The 17985-nt window shown below is 40.6% G+C and overlaps 1 protein-coding gene across 1 annotated transcript in view; it reads left to right on the plus strand.

Moving 5' to 3' along the window:
- The window catches only part of LOC104512920 (rho GTPase-activating protein 21-like), a 51117-nt gene that overhangs the window by 16101 nt on the left and 17031 nt on the right, over window positions 1-17985 (plus strand). Inside the window, 1 exon segment of the mRNA XM_010156103.1 lies at window positions 4952-6899. Within this exon segment, the coding sequence (XP_010154405.1) occupies window positions 4952-6899 (1948 nt within the window).

Genomic DNA, 17985 nt, shown 5'->3' on the forward strand with positions numbered 1-17985 from the left:
TTGTAGTACTCTGAAATTGCTAATGATGCACCTGTATTAAAAAAGAAGAAAAATAACTTACGTAAGGAAAATTATTCTGGAGTTTCACATGCCTCTAACCTCACGTCTCTGACTCCAGGTCTGCCCGGAATCAGCTTCAACAATATTGTTCTTTTTTTTCTTTCTGAGACTATCCAGTTGCATCAGACCTAATGGAGCAACACGGCTGTTTCACTGGCAAACCGAAATATTTTCATATGCTTTACTTTTAATAGAGATGTTTTCATAAGTAGCTGTATTTAGTCCAGAGTCTTGGAGCATTTGTTTAATTCAGATTTTGCGCTGACACCGTTACTAGTGTGCGCAGAGGTTAACGTCAAAGCTCTGGCGGGACGTGCAGTGGAAGGAGGGGTGTGGTGTGAGGACGTGGTGACCTAGAAGGAGAGACTTATTTGTTATCTAACACAGCATATGTCAGAAAATAACATTCGCATCAACTCTCCTCACCTTGATTTAGATTAATGTTCACGAGGAAGTCTCTTATACAGCTTGCAATTGGAAATTAAATTTCTTGGGCTTAAGGCATTAAATTTTATATACTCAAATGCCGCTGCTGTTGGGAAGAAAGGGTGTGCTTTTCTTTCTTGTTTTTTATTTCTTTTTTTTTCTCCTCGCCCCCAGTGTTATCAGACTGTAGCAGTTGCTGGGTATCTCGGAGTAAGATGGAACCATTTGAGCTCTATTAGTAACATTCTTGCCACTGCAAACTATAACTGCAAAGTGTTTCCTTTCAAACCACCTGAAAACCCTTTCCAGAGCGCAGTTCCCATACTCACATTAGATGTCAGCATAAGTTAGGACTGGGGAAGGGAAGAAGCATAAGTTAGGACTGGGGAAGAGAAGAATTCAGGGGTAAAGAAACAATCTGAAGCTAAACTGGAGGGAGAAGGAAGGAAGAATGCCTCAAGCCGAGCATTGCAAAGTGCTGGGCATGTTAGCTTGTGATTGATCAAAACGCTTTATCTCCAATTTTGCAAGCAGTTAGTTGAAATCGGTGGTGTTCTTCACCATTAGCGAAGCATCGTGAAGCATATGCCTATGTGCGTTTATGGATTTGGACTAAGGGGTGTCAGACATGGTTGGCTCAGCTCTTGGAAGTTCGAGGTTTCACCATGAATCTTACTGAGAGATCCTTGTACATTGGCTGTCATTATTCTAACATCCAGTGTCATAAAATCAAGTGGGGAAAAATGTAAGCAAAATCCCTTCAACTGAATTTGAGGGTTAAGAAAATACCTTGCAGAATGCTTTATTTGCTTAAGATTTACTTTGCATGTCAATGTAAAGTAAATGAATGTATTGCTGTAGCTGTTCAACCCTTAAACCTGCTAATGGTTATACACGTTCGCAGTAAGAAATGAATTCTTTTCCTAGGTGTTTGTAGTCTTGGTGCAAACAAAACCAGATTGCAAGGTTGGGGAGAAATTGTATGCAATAACTGTAACCATGCTGAGTTCTTAGTGTAAGCACAGCAGTTCTCTTCTAGTAAATGTTGCAGAGCTGTTATCTGTCAAAGCTGTTAATGTCACAAAATTGTTGTATTTGTATGATTAGCTTTCCCTAACTGCTGTAAACTGATTTTTTTGATCGTGTTGGAACTTCTGAATAACTGCTGAGTACCCAGCTCCTGTAGGAATCAGAGTGGCTTGGCTGGTATCAGATATTTAATTTTTTTTTTTTAAGTTGGAAGTCTTTTTTTAAGGCTTTTTGAAGACTTTAAATTTAAGTCATACCCTAATGTTTTTTTGAGTTGCAATCACTTAGAGATTTTTCCAGTACTACTTGGAATTAGTAGATAGTATTTCTGCATACTCTCTCATTTGTGGAACTAAAGGGAGAAGAGAGTAATAGTCAAAATGTTTTATTTGTAGTTGCATAATACGTTAAGTATCAAAATAGTGTATGAGTGCTAATAAATGTATTGGTGAACTTCACATTTTTTTACTGTCTCAGCCTCTTCTAAGAGGTTCACCTCTGTTTAAAGGAATTAAAATTTTTCAGAGTAAAAAGGCTGATAATGCATCATTCAGTGTGACATTATTTGGAATAGATCAGTGCATTACTTTAAGCTGCTATATTTCTGTAGGCCCTTAACCAGAATTATGAAACAAAGATACTTAATATTCCTTTGTGGATATGTCACAACCCCAGTTGATAAACCTTTTCTTTCTTGGAAGGGGGTTCAGCTTTGTTTCAGGGATTTCTTGGGTGGAAGGAGGTTGAAAGGAGAGCTACACTTCCCATCATCAAAATCTTTTTCTTCCATTAAGTGTCTTAGTGAGAACTGGCAGGCTGTCTGTCCTGTACCTGCAGTCATGGAGACTCACTCTTCACTGAGCTCGTCTCATTTTGGACCCTGTGAGAATGGTTCTCCCTTGAAGTTGTTTTAGTGTCTAGGATAAATTTTGTCAAGAGCTGAGAACTTATTTTTATACTCATCTGTAGTCTTCAGCTGTGATCAGATCACACCAGTTTTGGAATTTAGCCTTTCTGCTGTCAGAGTCAGTGAAGCATTGTTTGTTATGGGCATGTTTTACAAAAACATAACGCAGTGTATTTTATATTGGTGTGACGTGTGCGTATCCCAGGTTGTGAACTGTTTTATCAGCTGTATAAAGTAATAATTGTTTTCTGATTGCAGGTTATGTTTTTGTTTGTCTTGCATGCCAGTACTCTCTTGCTAGATCTCTTTTCTGGGACTTTGGCATCCTTTCCTTTTTTTTTTTTTTCTGTAATTCTTACAGCCTATCAAGATCTCAAACAGCCATTTATTTAAAGATTTACAAATATTTATCTTTGTATAGTCCTTCCCTCCGTTAAAAGCGCCGGTGGAAACCTGGCTTGATTTTTTTACTATGAGTGGAAGAAAAAAACCCAACCAAATCACATGAGTAGAGTGTTTCTGCAGCATCATTCCTCTAATTTCAGATGTACAGCATGAAAGAAGCTGCAGTCAGCTGACAGCTTCTGGTCATGTTCAGATATATGTAGGCAAGGGACGTGCTGTTTTAAATGCATAATAAACCCGTTGTTTCGTCACCAGGAAGCAGGGATGGTAGCAGCCCAGGGGAGATGAGAGACAGTAATGTTGCTGTAGCGGAAGGGAAGTCTTGTTGCATAGAGCCGGAGCTCTCTGCAGGCAGCTGTAAGGATGCACCAAGGCAAAATGGCACAAATGTATTTTGCTTTCTGTAAGGGTAGAGGATAAACGTGAGGAGCGGATAAAAGCCCCAGATGGACACGCTCACAAGGAGGGTGAAGTTATTTTTTATGCTCTACTGCCCTTTACCTCTGTTGGTACCTTCCAGTGAAATCAGTGTAATTGTATTTTTAGCCTGCTGTATCCAACATCAATATGACAACATAATTCTGTCTTTACATCTGTAAGCAGCTTTTACTATGTTTTCCTGTTTTCTGCCAGCTGCAGTTTACAAAGGATGTCACAGCACTGGTAAGAAATATACAGTAGCCATTTCTCTGATGGTTTTGTAAGGCATGTTTTTCTTAATGATTTGTGAGAAGCAAAAATATGAAACAGCAAGTTCATTGGAAATGAGCTAGACAGTCTGAGCTGAATTTTCTTCATCATGCTAATCTCTTAATTTGTGGTTTGTGCCTGTGTTATTTGGTCGGTTTTCTCTCTATGCTTTAATATTTTGCACTTCACTAATGCTTGCTGTAACATTTATTGCAGCAGTATTGCAAATGCCTCGCCCTCCTCTGTACTTTGCTCTGTATGAATTTTATGGCTGCACTTGGGCTTTTATAACTGGGCTAGTGTTAAGACAGGGCACAGTGATGTTCTGGGATTGAGCATGTTATGATTTGGATGGGAAATGCTGTGATATGATACCACGCCTAAGCCCTGAGAAATCATTTTAATACTCTCTTGCATTGGCAGGCTCTGTGTTGGCTCTTTATTTCATTATGTTTAAACTGAACATGGTCATGCTGAAGTTTTTCAATAATAGGATATTCTTTAAGTATGCTGTATGCTTCTCATTGCTTTATTATTTTGAATGTTAACTTCACAGTGATAAATGCTGTGTTTCTAAAAGGCTACAGAAACATACTAAGTGTAATAGCCAATTTTTCTCAGGACACTGTCTCTTAAACATAAAGGTGCAAATAAATGCACTAAGGAAATTGAGATCTTGGTTTGTGTTTCAGTAGCGTGTGGACACATAGGAATTTTCCTACTATCTGTACCTTGAAGTTAAAGATGTTATCTTTCTGCAAAAATATTAATATATTTATGTGCCATGAAAATGACTTACAGGGTGTTGGCTCACAGTTAAGATGTTACTGCTTCAATTTATTCATTTTATGTTTAGAAACAGTAGCTTTGATGTAGATGACATCTTAGAGGGGTGTGCGTATATATATTTGCGTGTACTTTTCGTATGTACTACATTAAGGGCACAGAGTTCAGTTATACACTAAATATTCTGAATAGAGAATTTTCTAGTGCTGGTTGTATTTACTATGCAGCATTTTAACCTGTCGATTGCTGTGGAATTCTGGTTTCCAGCAATGTGAAGCTTAAACAGGAAGGATGTGTGAAGCATCATGACAGAAAGCAAAATTAAGTGGGGGTTGGGGGGGTGGGGAATGGTATGTTTTGCACTCATAGATTTTGGAAAACCTGCCTCAGTGCCTACCTGCAGTATTTCCTACAATTGGTCATCAGTTGTTTAATTGCTGAGGGAGGTTATGTATGTAATGATTTTGCTTGTTCTGCTTCTGCTCCCTAAGGGGATGGAATGCTATTTTTATCTCTTCAACTAACATTTTATCTAAAATTATAGAAGTGTGAATTTTGTAGTTGTGTTCCCTCTCTTGAAGCGTGATTGTCCAAATGCTAAACTCTTCCATCTCCCTCACAACTGAATACTCAATCTTCTCTCCACAGGCATATTCCCAAGATGCCTACCTGAAAGGCAATGAAGCCTACAGTGGTAATGCCCACAACATACCTGAACCACCGCCAATATGTTATCCTCGCCTGACATCCACAGCTTCTGTTATGGCACAAGCTGGTGACAAGCTATCTTCTGACTTCTCGCTGGGGAAACAGCAACTCAGTAGACCAGTACGGGCATTGACGCAGCCAGAGAGGGCCTACAGAATGGAAATACAAGTGCCTCCATCACCAACAGATATTGCAAAATCAAATACAGCTGTGTGTGTTTGCAATGAAACTGTAAGGACTGTTATTGTGCCTTCTGAGAAGGCTGTAGATTTGCCATCTTGTAGAAATAATCATGCTGGTCCATCACACAGGACAGAGGAAGTAAGATACGGCTTAAAAGATCAAACCAGTCTAAAAGCACGGACGACGTCACCATCTTCTTCAGTGTCCACTGCCATTGTACTTCCCCAGACTCCAATAACAAGGCCAGTTGATCCAGCTGGAACACTAAGTAAAGCTTCAAATTATGTAGTATGTCCAGAAGGAATCCCAAGCACTAGACCTCCTGCTCAAGCCACAGACTCGCCCTCAGTCTCTACTAACCATTACAGTTCTCCAACGTCCCACCAGCATATAGACTGGAAGACCTACAAAACTTACAAAGAGTACATTGATAATAGGCGTATGCACATGTATGGCTCCCGAACGATACAGGAAAGGTTAGATAGTTTAAGAGCAGCTTCTCAGAATACAACTGATTATAATCAGGTGGTGCCAAATCGCACTGCTTCACAGGTACGGCGCAGGAGCACCTCTCATGACAGGGTGCCACAGTCTGTTCAGATCCGGCAGAGAAGTGTATCCCAGGAAAGACTTGAAGATCCTGTGTTGATGAAAGAGTGGCCACGCAGTGCTTCGCAAGATACTCTAACTTCCCCTTCAGTTAATGCTAGGAATCACAGGGCTCGGTCATGGGATTATCTCAGCAAACAGGGTGAAGTGCTAGAAAACTTTCATTCTGAGAATCTGATCGCAGATACTAATGGGGATAGGAGAAAGACTTACAAGTGGACAGGGTTTACTGAACAAGACGATCGGCGAGGTATTTATGAAAGATCTAGACAGCATGCATTTCACATGTCCCTTCGAGGTCAGAATTTTTCTATGGGTCCCAGTGCTTATATTTCAGACAACAGAAGAACAGGTAGTAGAGCTTCTCTGCCTGGTTCTCATTTTCAGAAAGTTCCACCAGACATAAAAATGTTGCAGACTTCTCGAGATTTGCCAACGCCTGGGGGAGTTTCAAAATCTACAACTGTTTCACAAGAGAGATTGTGTCTCACACCAGCCAGAAGTTCTAAAAGTAGCTCTTTGAAGAACTCTGTTCCCTATGCAGCAAAAGCATCGTTTCCCCTCCACCAGAGCCTGGATGCTGTTGCCAGCAAAGACCAAAGAACAGTGAATCACTTGCCTCAGAGTGGTCTGTTAAACCAACAGTCAAGGATCAGAGCAGAAGGTTCCCCAGATCACAAAACAGAAACTGGCAAAACCATCCAACCCTCCTCTCTGTCTCCATCTTCTGCCAAACTTGTTCAGCCAAGTGAGAGTTCAACTACCTCTGACAATGTAGATGGTTCCATCAGACAAAAGATTAATCGTTTCGAAAGGGAAGATGTCCACGAGTCTGAAATTCTGCAAACGGATGTTCAGGAAAATGACAAAGACACAGTGGTCATGCGGGACAAATCACTCTCTGGCCTCCAAACTCCACAGCCCTTGAGACATCAGTCCTACATTCTTGCTGTAAATGACCAGGAGGCAGCCTCGGACACTACCTGTTGGTTACCTAACGATGCTCGAAGAGAAGTCCACATAAAAAGAATAGAAGAAAGGAAAGCATCAGGTTCCAGCCCACCTGGTGACTCCTTGGCTTCTATTCCATTTATTGGTGAGTTAAACTATTCCAGTGTACATCAAATGCTTTTCTTTGCTAAAGCTGATGGAGAGCACCATGCCAGGTAGCTGACTCCTCCTGTAAACCCTGAGGTTGAGGGGCATGGGGGCTCTTTTCTCATCTAGAGTAATATTAGGTTGGTAAAACTGAAAATATTCTTCAGTGGAGGAAAAAAATGTTCTGTTTTATTTGGAGTCTGCAGTGATCTAGTACTCTTCTAGAATTTTCCTTAACCCCCTGGAGAAGTCTTCATTATATAAATGCAGCTGGGTGTCTGCACGTAATGCTCTGATGTTACATATATGACTGACTAGCGTTTGCAGCACCTTTCAAAATATTTTTACTTCTAGTATGAAATAGATTTGGAATGCAGTAAAGAGAGACTACAGATGTAAATCTATATAAGGGTGATTTGTGGGGAAAAAAAAAGTCAGCTGAACAGGTAAGGTGAAAGCTTTTTGAGACTGATACGGGAAAGGAAAGCTGTTTCAGGTTAAAGGATAGCAAGAAAATTAAGTGAACTTGCAAGTAAAGATGCTAATGTGAATATGAATTAAAGGGCTTGTGGAAGCAGAATGTGAGAAGGTGCAAAGATTCACCTGTGGACTGTGACATAGGCAGGGTTGGAATTACTGGCGTATGGGAAGGGGACTGAGCAATTTTGAGATAATTTTTTGAGAAAAGAGGAACTCAGAGAAGGATTCTAAGTAGTAGGAAAGAAAGACAATTAAAAATCTAGTTTTGGTTCACGAGGAACTGGAATAATTTGCCGAAGAGGGAGTTTCACTGGCAGAGCATTTCTGTTCTACTCAGGTAGTCCGTGCCTGTGTCATCTTTGCCCCACTCTTGTTGAGTTGGACTTTCTTGTGTTGTGGCTGGCTAAATCCTTTGGAGTCTGTGGACCATTTTCCACACGGGTTGATTTACACCAGACGCTGTTCTTGAGTTTAGTATAAGAAGTATTTAGAAAATAATGAATTTTGATTCTCAACCTCATGTATGTGAAAACCAACCCTTCCTTGATACTCTTCAGGTTAAGGGAGTTAGATACATTATCTTAGCACAATTGTCTTCTGTTGAGGGTCTGCAGCTGAGAAATTTTTTTTCCTAAAATTACCTATAATATCTGCTACTAGCTTAAAGAAAATAACCAAAAATAGTGAAGAAGCTTTGTGTGCATCGAAGAATAGAGATCATACAAAAGATAAAATAGTTCTGTTCTTTTGACAGAATTTTCTTAAGACATAACAAAAAGACTTTCTGAGGTAGCAGATGGTTTCTATATTGGGTTTTCCTTTTTGTATGTGAGTTATACAGATTTATTTTTTTCCATTACTGGATGCATCACTATCCAGTGCAATTTTGGATTCTTCTTTAGATCCTGTCAGTCTTTCCTTAAGGATTAGTACAAGTTTGTAAGGCATGTAACTGGTGTTTGTGCAGGGTTTTTTTAATACTGTGTCTAAAACCAGCACTGGGCATTTGATTTAAGTTATGTGCAGTACTTGTACTCACTTAGGAGTGCTTGCTGGGAGTTTTCTAATCTTGTATGACTTAAATGTCATGTAAAAATTAGATCAGGATTGTCAAAATCAAGCCTAGCATTTTCTACACAGTCTCCTATCTTGATTTTGACAGAGATTTACCATGAACTCTTGCTCATGTGGCCTGCTTGCAGATTTTGGAGAAGTGTGATGATTAAAGTTCAAAGAAGCCTTAAACATGGCAATTGGACTTCATACTGGCAGCAGTTGAGCAGTTCAGAAGAAACAAAGTTGTAACTCTCCACTGCAGCCTCTTGGCATAACACCACATGGGATTGTGTGAGTTCTTATGAGCTCCTTAGCCTCTTGTACTGAAACCTCCTGATTACTCGAGGAATGCTAAAAAGTGGTGCTGCTAGAGCATGGGCATGGTCTGAGCCAACACAGTACTTGTAGCTGTCCTCCTAGCATGGAATTCTTGTGCCGGTAAAGGTGCTGTGGAAAATTTCCGCCACAGCTCCAGCACACTGAAGGTGAAATTACCCTCTCGGAATAGGAAGAGCATCGAATGCCATTAAGAGTGGGCATCTTCTGAAGTTAGAATTCATATGCATGATTCGAACTTTTCTTGTTCCACCATCATTATGCCTAATTACAGCTTCACTTGTTAAAAGCCGTACTTAATCAGGCAGATAAAACCCTAGATCTACTTTGAAACTCAGTTAAAGGCTATTTAGCTCTTCTGAAGGAAAATCACTTGGATTTTTCGGTTTTGTATTTTGGTTTGTGTTTTTTTTTTTTTCCTTCTGTCTGATGATTGAGAAGGATGTTACTTTGAATAAAGATGTACCTTCGTAAGCAGAGAGGTTGGCAACCTCTCTGCTTCCATTATGTTTACATCAACATAATTGGGTTTTGCAGTATTAGGCTTTATTAGTGATGGCTTATTTCATAAATCATAGACTGGTGTGGTTTGGAAGGGACATAAAGATCATCTAGTTCCATCCCCCTGCCATGGGCAGGGACAGCCTCCACTAAACCAGGCTGCTCAAAGCCTCTTCCAGTCTGGCCTTGAACACTTCCAGGGAGGTGGCATCCCCAGTTTCTCTGGGCAACCTGTTCCAGTGCCTCACCACCCTCTCCGTGAAGAACAACTTCCTGATATCCAATCTAAATGCTCTTTGAGTTTAGAGCCATTATGCCTTGTCCCATCACTACCTGCCCTTGTAAAAAGTCCTGTGTGCCTCCTGCCCTTTCTTTAGGACCCTTCAGGTACTGGAAGGCTGCTGTAAGGTCTTCCCAGAGCCTTCTCTTCTCCAGACAGAACAAGCCTAATTCTCTCAGCCTTTATTCATAGGAGAGGTGCTCTAGCCCTCTGATCATCTTTATGGCCCTCCTCGGACTTGCTGCAATAGGTCCATGCCTGTCTTATGTTGGGGTCCCCAGAGCTGCATGCAGTACTGCAGATGGAATGTCATGAGAGCTGATTAGAGGAACAGAATCACCTCCTTCGACCTCCTGGTCACACTGCTTTTGATGCAGCCCAGAATATGGTTGGCTTTCTGGGCTCCAGGTGGACATTGCTGGCTCATGTTGAGCCTCTCATCAACCAGCACCTCCAAGTCCTTCTCCTCAGTGCTGTTCTCAATCTATTCTCCACCCAGCCTGTCCTTCTGCTTGGGATTGTCCTGACCCATGTGCAGGACCTTGCACTTGGCCTTGTTGAACTTCATGAGGTTGGCACAGGCCCACCCAACTCTCCAGTCTGTCAAGTTTCTTCTGGATGGCATCCCATCCATCCAGTGTGTCAGTGGAACCACACAGCTTGGTGTCATTGGCAAACTTGCTGAGGGTGCACTCCATCCCACTGTCCATGTCACTGACAAAGTTGAACAGCACCAGTCCCAGTACTGACCCCTAAGGAATGCTGCTCGTCACTGGTCTCCACTGGGACACTGAGCCTTTGAGTGTGACCATCCAGCCAATCCCTTATCCACTGAGTGGGCCATCTTTCAAATCCATGGCTCTCCAATTTGGAGATGAGGATGTTGTGTGGGACAGTGTCAAATGCTTTGCACAAGTCCACGTAGATGACATTGGTTGCACATCCCTTATCCACCAATGCTGTAACCTCATCATATAAGGCCACAATTTGTCAGGCACAATCTGCTCTTGGTGAAGCAGTGTTGGCTTATGAGGAGCATAGGAGGAAAAGACAAGGAAGCTCATAAAATTGATATAAGAATATTTAATAATTGAATATAAATTATAGTGATACTAATAATACTAACAATACTACTACCAATAAGTAATTAAAATAATAGAAAATAAAATACATGATACAATGGCTCACCGCCTGCCAACTGATACACAGCCAGGTCCCAAGTAGTAAGAGTCAGAGAGGCCCAGAGCAATTGCAGCAGAGTCTAAGCAAGCCCCACAAGTGACAGTGCAATCGGGAAGGCTAACTGATCTACCAACTCACTAATGAACGAGCCAGCAAATGAGCTAACCAAAAGAGTTGTCAAAGGAGTTAGGGAGCTAGTGAGGGAGTTAAGGAGCTTACAGAAGAGTTAGCAAAAGAGGGTTATGGCCACTCAGCCCACTCCTTATATTCTGAGCATGATGTGCTGTGGAAAGAAATACTCCTTCGGTTAGTTTGGGTTAGCTGTCTGAAATGTGGTCCTTCACACGCTGCATGTGGTGAGAAAGTTGGGAACACAGCGAGTATTGGAAGCTGGGAAAGACCTTGACTTTGGTGCAAGCACTCCCCTGCACCAACTAAAAAGACAGGTTATTGTTAGTATTCTCAGAGCAAATGCAGAAACATAGCTTCATTCCAGCCAATGTGAAGAAAATTAACTCTTTCCTGAGTAAAACCAGCACAGTAACTGTATTAGTAATTGTGGTATTTAATGTACATTATTTCAGACTTGTAATTTGTATGAAATTTCTCTGCTAGAGAACAGTAAATGATATATTTTTGACCTACTGGGTAATTTTAGATGTGTTAACCCTGCATTCTAATTTCCATCCCAGTGCTACTTCACATTTTTATAACTGTTGAAAAGGTTGATTCAGAATATAGCTATTTTAATACATTTCTTAGACATAGATGTCTAGTGTGCGTGTCTGAGATTTGCAGCTACCTGAAACTATTTTTTTCCTTCTTACACTATTTATTGTAGAGTAGAAAGCAATTTAAAAAAAAAAAAAAAGGATAGTCCAACTCCCAGGTTGAGTTGAATGAACTACCCATATGAGTGAAATACAGAAACTGCTGCAGTAATCACCCTGATTGCAGTATGTCTCGCTGCCAGTGCAGATGGATCAGTGCTTTGGCCATTACTGCTGGGTGAATGTTTTTTTCCAACTTCACAGTGGGTTGTCACGTGAAAATAAATACTTAACCTAAGTAAACATCATCTTGAAGTTTAAATTTTTTTTGAAATGAATGAAGTTTATAGTCATCCTATTACAGAGCTTTTCTTTTACGCATGCAGTAACATCAGATAACTTTTCTTCAGAGGTGTGATCCCATTTTTGAAGGTATGTAGTGCATTCTTAACCTAGAAAGATTTTAGGTCACTTTATAAGTGAGAGAAAATTAGCCAGATAAAAATATTTGACCAGACGTTGATAACACTAAGGTGTTGTAAAAATTAGATGGGTGTCCTCTCTCTGGCTGAAATTGATACCTAAGGAAAGGTGTAAAAACAGGACAAGGATATATGATACTAATGTTGGTACTTTCTGTTCTCCAACCATTTGCACTTTACAACTTTCTGAGCCAAATGTGATTTTAAGTGCTCCATAAATTTCTCCATTCTCTTTAGTATTACAATAAAATTTTGCTATCCAGTACCCTTTATTGATTTACATAAAGATTTGCCAGGAGTTTCACAGCTTTAACTACATGGCATTTATTCCCCTTTATGTATGTGGTTATTTAAAATGTCTTTCCTGCTGGCTGAATTTCTGATACCAGTGTGAGTGACTGGCAGACTGCTGGTCTTGATTCACCCTTACCACAACACACGTCATTTTTCTCTCCATTGCTTCTACCCTTAGCGCAGGCAATCAACCACAACGATTTCTGTGCCACTAACGAGGCAGACTCTGCTTTTCATCCTCTTTTGAGAGCTGATCTTCATGCTAATTTTCAAAATCTAAAAGAAAATACCTTTCCTCTCCTCCACCTATGCCTTTCTGCCTTTCTCTGCAGGCTGCTTAGGCTCTGGTACGGAAGATGGCAACGCTCATGCTGAATGGAGTTACATTCTTGAAACTAGCAGATGAATTGATAGGCTTGCACAACACACTATGAAAGGGGTTATGGTGGTAGGAATAGAGAAATGTTAGGGGAAACGACCAGAAATACTCTCACATGCAGTAAAGGAATAATTGAAAGAATGTGCTCATTCTGTTTCCTCCTTGTGAGGAGAGATAAGTATCAGGCAGGGAGAAATTCAAAACCTCAAACTTCTGCAGCAGAGCTTGTCAACCAAAAATGTGTGGATACCTTAAGGGCAAATGGTGGCTGAATACAGATGGTTGATATGGCACTTCTTAAGGAAAACTCAATTTTAGCAAAAACTGTTAGCAGTTGAGATGAATATGGCAATCTTCAGCCATTGTGATTAATTTTTTTCTCTACAAGTTACTGCCTAGCTATTCCAAATGATGGAAACATAAATGTAACTGCAATAGAGCTGACAGATGTTAATTTTTGAGGGACTATTGCTTCCATTATTTTCGCGTTAGCATTGGCATAGCTTTCAATATGTCATCAGTGTTTCTAAGATAAGCTCCAGTCTTCTATTTTTTTTTTTTTCCCCAGGGTTTTAGTGTGCCCTGCCAAATCACTGTTGCTCCAGGCTGAAAATTTCAGTGTTTCTTATCCAAAGAACAATTTTCAAATCATTGTGGTATTCTGAAGTAGAGCAGCCAAAACATAAAATTACAAATTAGTGTTTTAAATACTGGCTAAATGCTTCTGTAACTCAAAAATCCTTCTTTTAATTAAAACTTGAAATTTGAAGTCAATAATTCATAACAAGCATCAGATTTGTTTGGTAATGGGTAGTGTTTTCAAAGCATAAATCATCCTTAGTATGTCATTATTGCTTAAAATAATTATTATAGGTAATAATGGAATGCTCTCAGGGTTCTTGGCCAAAAAAAGGTATATTGAGAACTGTACTTTTTTTACGTGGCGGAGTAATGCTGTGAACAGGCACCTTTAGATTTGTTTTGTACGACTTGGTATAGAAAAGTAGTTACGCGTTTGTGTAACACTGGAATAAGAAACAGACTGTCACAGAGAAGGTTTTCAGAATCGTCTCACATGAAGAATAACCTTGGGAAGACTTTTCCTGTTTGTGTGGAACTCAGTCAGTATAATAAACATACTGTTTACATGAGCACGTTAGCAGAGGACTGGATTTGATGATTCAGGAGGCTTGTTCCAGGCCTGTGTTTCTGTGGCTTACAGAAATGAATGTGCTCAGCATGCAGACATGTTTCCATTATATTCTTCTGGTTACAAGAGGATAATTGCATAAAGTAGATATATGAAGAAGTTCTTTGTAAAGACAATCAGTGCTGGAAGTACTTAAAAACTAACAACAACAAAAATTTTTAAAGTTTGGTTTTGTGGGTTTTTTTTGTTTGGTTGGTTTGTTTTGGGTTTTTTGTGGTTTTGGTTTTTTTTAAATGAGGTAGCAAGTCACAATGGATCCAGGCAATAATGCATCTTCTTTCTAAATCATGTGTTTCAGGCTTGGAAGTCTTTAATTATTGGAGCTTTTGCCCTTGCAGGTTGAAGTATAAGAGGCAGCGGCTTGTACTTCAGGATCTGTAACAAAAAGTCACTGCTGTGGGGTACTTATTAGTCCTTTGTGTTACCCTGTGTCAGAGCAGCGTTAGTTCCGCATAGTTTATTTTTGACTGAACAATTCAGTTTTGTTTCATTGGTTGTTTCTGGCCTTTTCACCGTGCAGGTGAAGTTGATCTTTTTATTTGGTTGTCTTCCAGACAGGCTTTAAATGGTCTGTGTCTGTGTTTACGTGACGTTCAGCTTCTTTTGAGATTTCTTGGAAATGAGAAGCCTCTGCGACTCTTTTTCACTTTTTGCCTGTGTGTGGATGAAGATCCTCTTTCTATCTCCAGTTTGCCCTCTCTCCTTTCTTCCTGTGTTCTTCTCGCTGGTGCCTCTGCCTTGCAGCCTCTGTCCCCCAGCTCTGCTCCGCTTGTGCCTGTGCCTCAGCAGCCTTTGCCTGACCCCTCGTGTCCCACCTGCCGAGGTGACGGCAGGGAGATCTGGTCCATGTGGATCATAGAATCATAGAATGGCTACGGTTGGAAGGGACCTAAAAGATCATCTAGTTCCAACCCTCAATGGATGTACCTTAAGGGAAGTGCTGCCTATAGCAAGCTGGAGCAAACCTACTGAGAGGCACAGCCTAGACACAGGACAAGATTTTAAAGCTTTCACGTATTTAAGAAGAATACTTTGGAGCAAGTTAGTGTTGTGCCAGTGCAGAGCAGGTTGTGGTATCGTGTGCTGGGGAGCACTTGAGTAGGCCAAGGATGCAGCCTGCAGAATGGTTGTTGGCAAAGGGCTGGAAGTAAGGGAGCGCCTCTGAAGGCAGTCTTTGTGCAGGGTCTGTTCATGTCACTGGTGTGTCCTGTCTGTCCGTCAAGAAAGAAAAGATTCTTTTGTAATGAGGGCTTGATAGTTTTGTGCCTTCTTTTCTGCCATAAGCTAATGAACTTGCCATGTAAGATTCATTCTTAAATTACACCCCAAAAGCCATAACCTATTGTTTGAGAGAATTATTGAATAAATAAGAGAGGCAATGGTTAAAATACGTATTGCAGTGGCTGTCAGGTAGTTGCCATCTCAGTATATAGAAACCTTCACATCTCTGCCTCCATTGAATTAAGATGTTATTAATGACTCTTGTAGCCCTTTGCTTTGGAGACACAAAGCAGTATGAATTACCTCCATGTAGTCTTCTGCAGAAGGATGAGCTTTTTACTGATTGCAATCTCTGTTCAAACTCTGCAAGATACATGAGTAACCAAAATTCCATTAAATACTACAGAGCACCTTTAAACACATACTTAATCCAGGAGTTGGTTATGCTTTTCAGAAAGCCAGTATTGAAATAGTTATCCTCTTCAATGTATGCAGTATGGGAAATTGTACGTTGAGTGACTCTTGTGTCTGGGGGTGCACGTTGTCTCAACATTCTTCAGGTGAAAAGCAATTTAAAGCTGTTTTAAAGCCGGTGTAACTGCACAGCTGTTACATTGTTATGATCTGAATCTTTAAATCAGATAATGAATAGTCTTTGATAAAATACGTACCTGTTGAATTAAGGTTTGGAGCCGCATTGTCTGTTTAATTAGTGTTTAAAATGGTAATGTGGTCATAATAAATTCTACCTGGAGGCTGGTTACAAGTGGTGTTCTTCAGGTTTGTCTTGTTCAATATCCTTATTGGTGACCTAGAGTAGAGGTGGAGTATGCTTAGACAACACCGAACTAGGGCTGCATTCAGTATGCACGAAGACTTGTTCAGAAGGGCTTAGCATATGGGGACGGTCTGATGGAAGTCTCTTGAAATTCAAGGACAAATGCTAAGTCCTGCTCCCAGAACAGGTCAACTTCCTGCAGTGGTACCAGCACATTGATGGTGGTGAAGACTAGCACAGTACTGGTCTGCATCAATAAGAGCACAGCCAGGGTATTGAGGGAAGAGATCATTCCTCTCTGTTTGGCACTTGTTGGACAATAGCCCTGAGTAGTGTGGTCTGAATTCAGCTCTAACCCTGCTCAGGGAAGGAGTTTGGGGTACAGGACCTTCTGAGGTTACTCCCACCTGAGTAATTCTGTGATTGATTTAAATTATATTTAAGGTTCCTAAAATGTGCTCCCTTTTTGAGTTCAAGCATTCAGTTTGTTGCTTTCAAACCTTCATGTGTAATCCTGTAAGACTGTTTATACCAGGTGATTCAGGTATAAACAAAGACATTAAATATTATATCAATAATGACAAAATTGTATTGTAGCAGCATAGAGGCTGATCTGGGTCTGTGCCTTTTTTTCCCCCCTCCCCCCCCCCAATGATTTTTGTGTGTTAATATCTTTGAAGAATTGGTTAATCCTTGTTCCTTAGTTCCTCATCCACAGGGTAGAGATAGTACATCCTCTTTGTCATACCTTCTCACCCACGTAATCCTCAGTTTTGAAATCTCTAGTTCTGCCTCTGAGCCCATTCAGTGTAAATCTGTGTTTTTGCAAAGTCAGAAAGTTAGTATTTTTCCAGACCACTTAGCACTATGTACAGATGCTCCCTCTCTTTGTAGGTCCCTGGTCTCCAGCTGCACTGCAGTACACAGGTACTTTTGTGCATGAGCCTCTCTCTGCTCTAGCTAGCAATGAGTTAATTCACGCTGTCTGTAGTTGCAACTGTGGTGCCTGTTTATTACAAGTTTTCAGTGTCTTACCCCTATAAATGTGTTGGGATGGACAGACTCTTCCTGAAAATCACAGTTGGAACTGTTGACCCGTTGCAGGCTCATGTTCAGAGGTGACAAGCAACATCTTCCCTTTGCTCTCTGTCACTGTGGTGGCTCATTTTCCGAAGGGCGATCCCTTGGGTTGCTTTGTAAACAACAGTGCAGAACAAATTGTGTTTGTATCCCTTTCTCCAGTGAAAAGTAAAACTTTTAAGTAGTCCTGGAGTCTTTGATCTTTTTTGTTACAAATATTTAAAGGGACACAGGTGATCTGTCAGATGACAGACTGAAAGAGAATTACTCTGTGTGGCTTCTCCTCTGGCTTGTTTGTGCTGTACGCTTCACCGCTTTTCAGACACGGTAGTTTCCATTGATTGGTGAGCTGAACGCATCCTTTCACATGCCGTGTGACGGGGTTTGGGGAGCAAATACACCCAGTTAATCAAGGAAACTGGAAAGGGAGACAAATATTGGAGGCCCTGAAGAAAAAAGTCAAAAGAGAAGGGGGATCTGTAGTTGCTTGGGTTTTGTTTTGTATTGCACAGCAGCAGAGGAGTTTGCCAGTGCATTAAATTAGTAGGCAGTAATTCATATGGTGTACGTCATGTTTTGCTCTATAATCGCTTTACGTTATGTAAAAGCTTGCCATTAGCTGACCTTCAACCTCTTCAGGGACTGAACAGAGTTATTTCCCTCTTGTACCAACGTCACTTACAGTTTCTTTAAAGCTTGCCTATTTCTAAAACCACTTTAATTTTGATTCATCTGGGGATTAGATCCACTGTGAAGTAATAATAATTTGAATAATTATTGTTGCTTTCAAGGATTTAGAAACTGGTTTTCCTCTGCTGAATTCTTGGATTTAAGTGTTGTGGGAGATTGTGTAGTGTTGCCTAACACTTTGGTATTCACAGCTTGCACAGATTTATTTCAAGCACTAGTGTTCTTGTGACTTTGGGGAGTAGAGACTGACATTTTGAGATAAGTCTGTAACATAAATAACTTAAAGCTGGGCACTTCCAGTTTGCGTGCTGCAAGGTAATTAATTGTGCAGCAAGTGGTTGTATT

Source organism: Eurypyga helias, unplaced genomic scaffold (assembly GCF_000690775.1).
Source record: "Eurypyga helias isolate BGI_N326 unplaced genomic scaffold, ASM69077v1 scaffold6077, whole genome shotgun sequence".
In the NCBI taxonomy this organism is placed as follows: Eukaryota; Metazoa; Chordata; class Aves; order Eurypygiformes; family Eurypygidae; genus Eurypyga; species Eurypyga helias.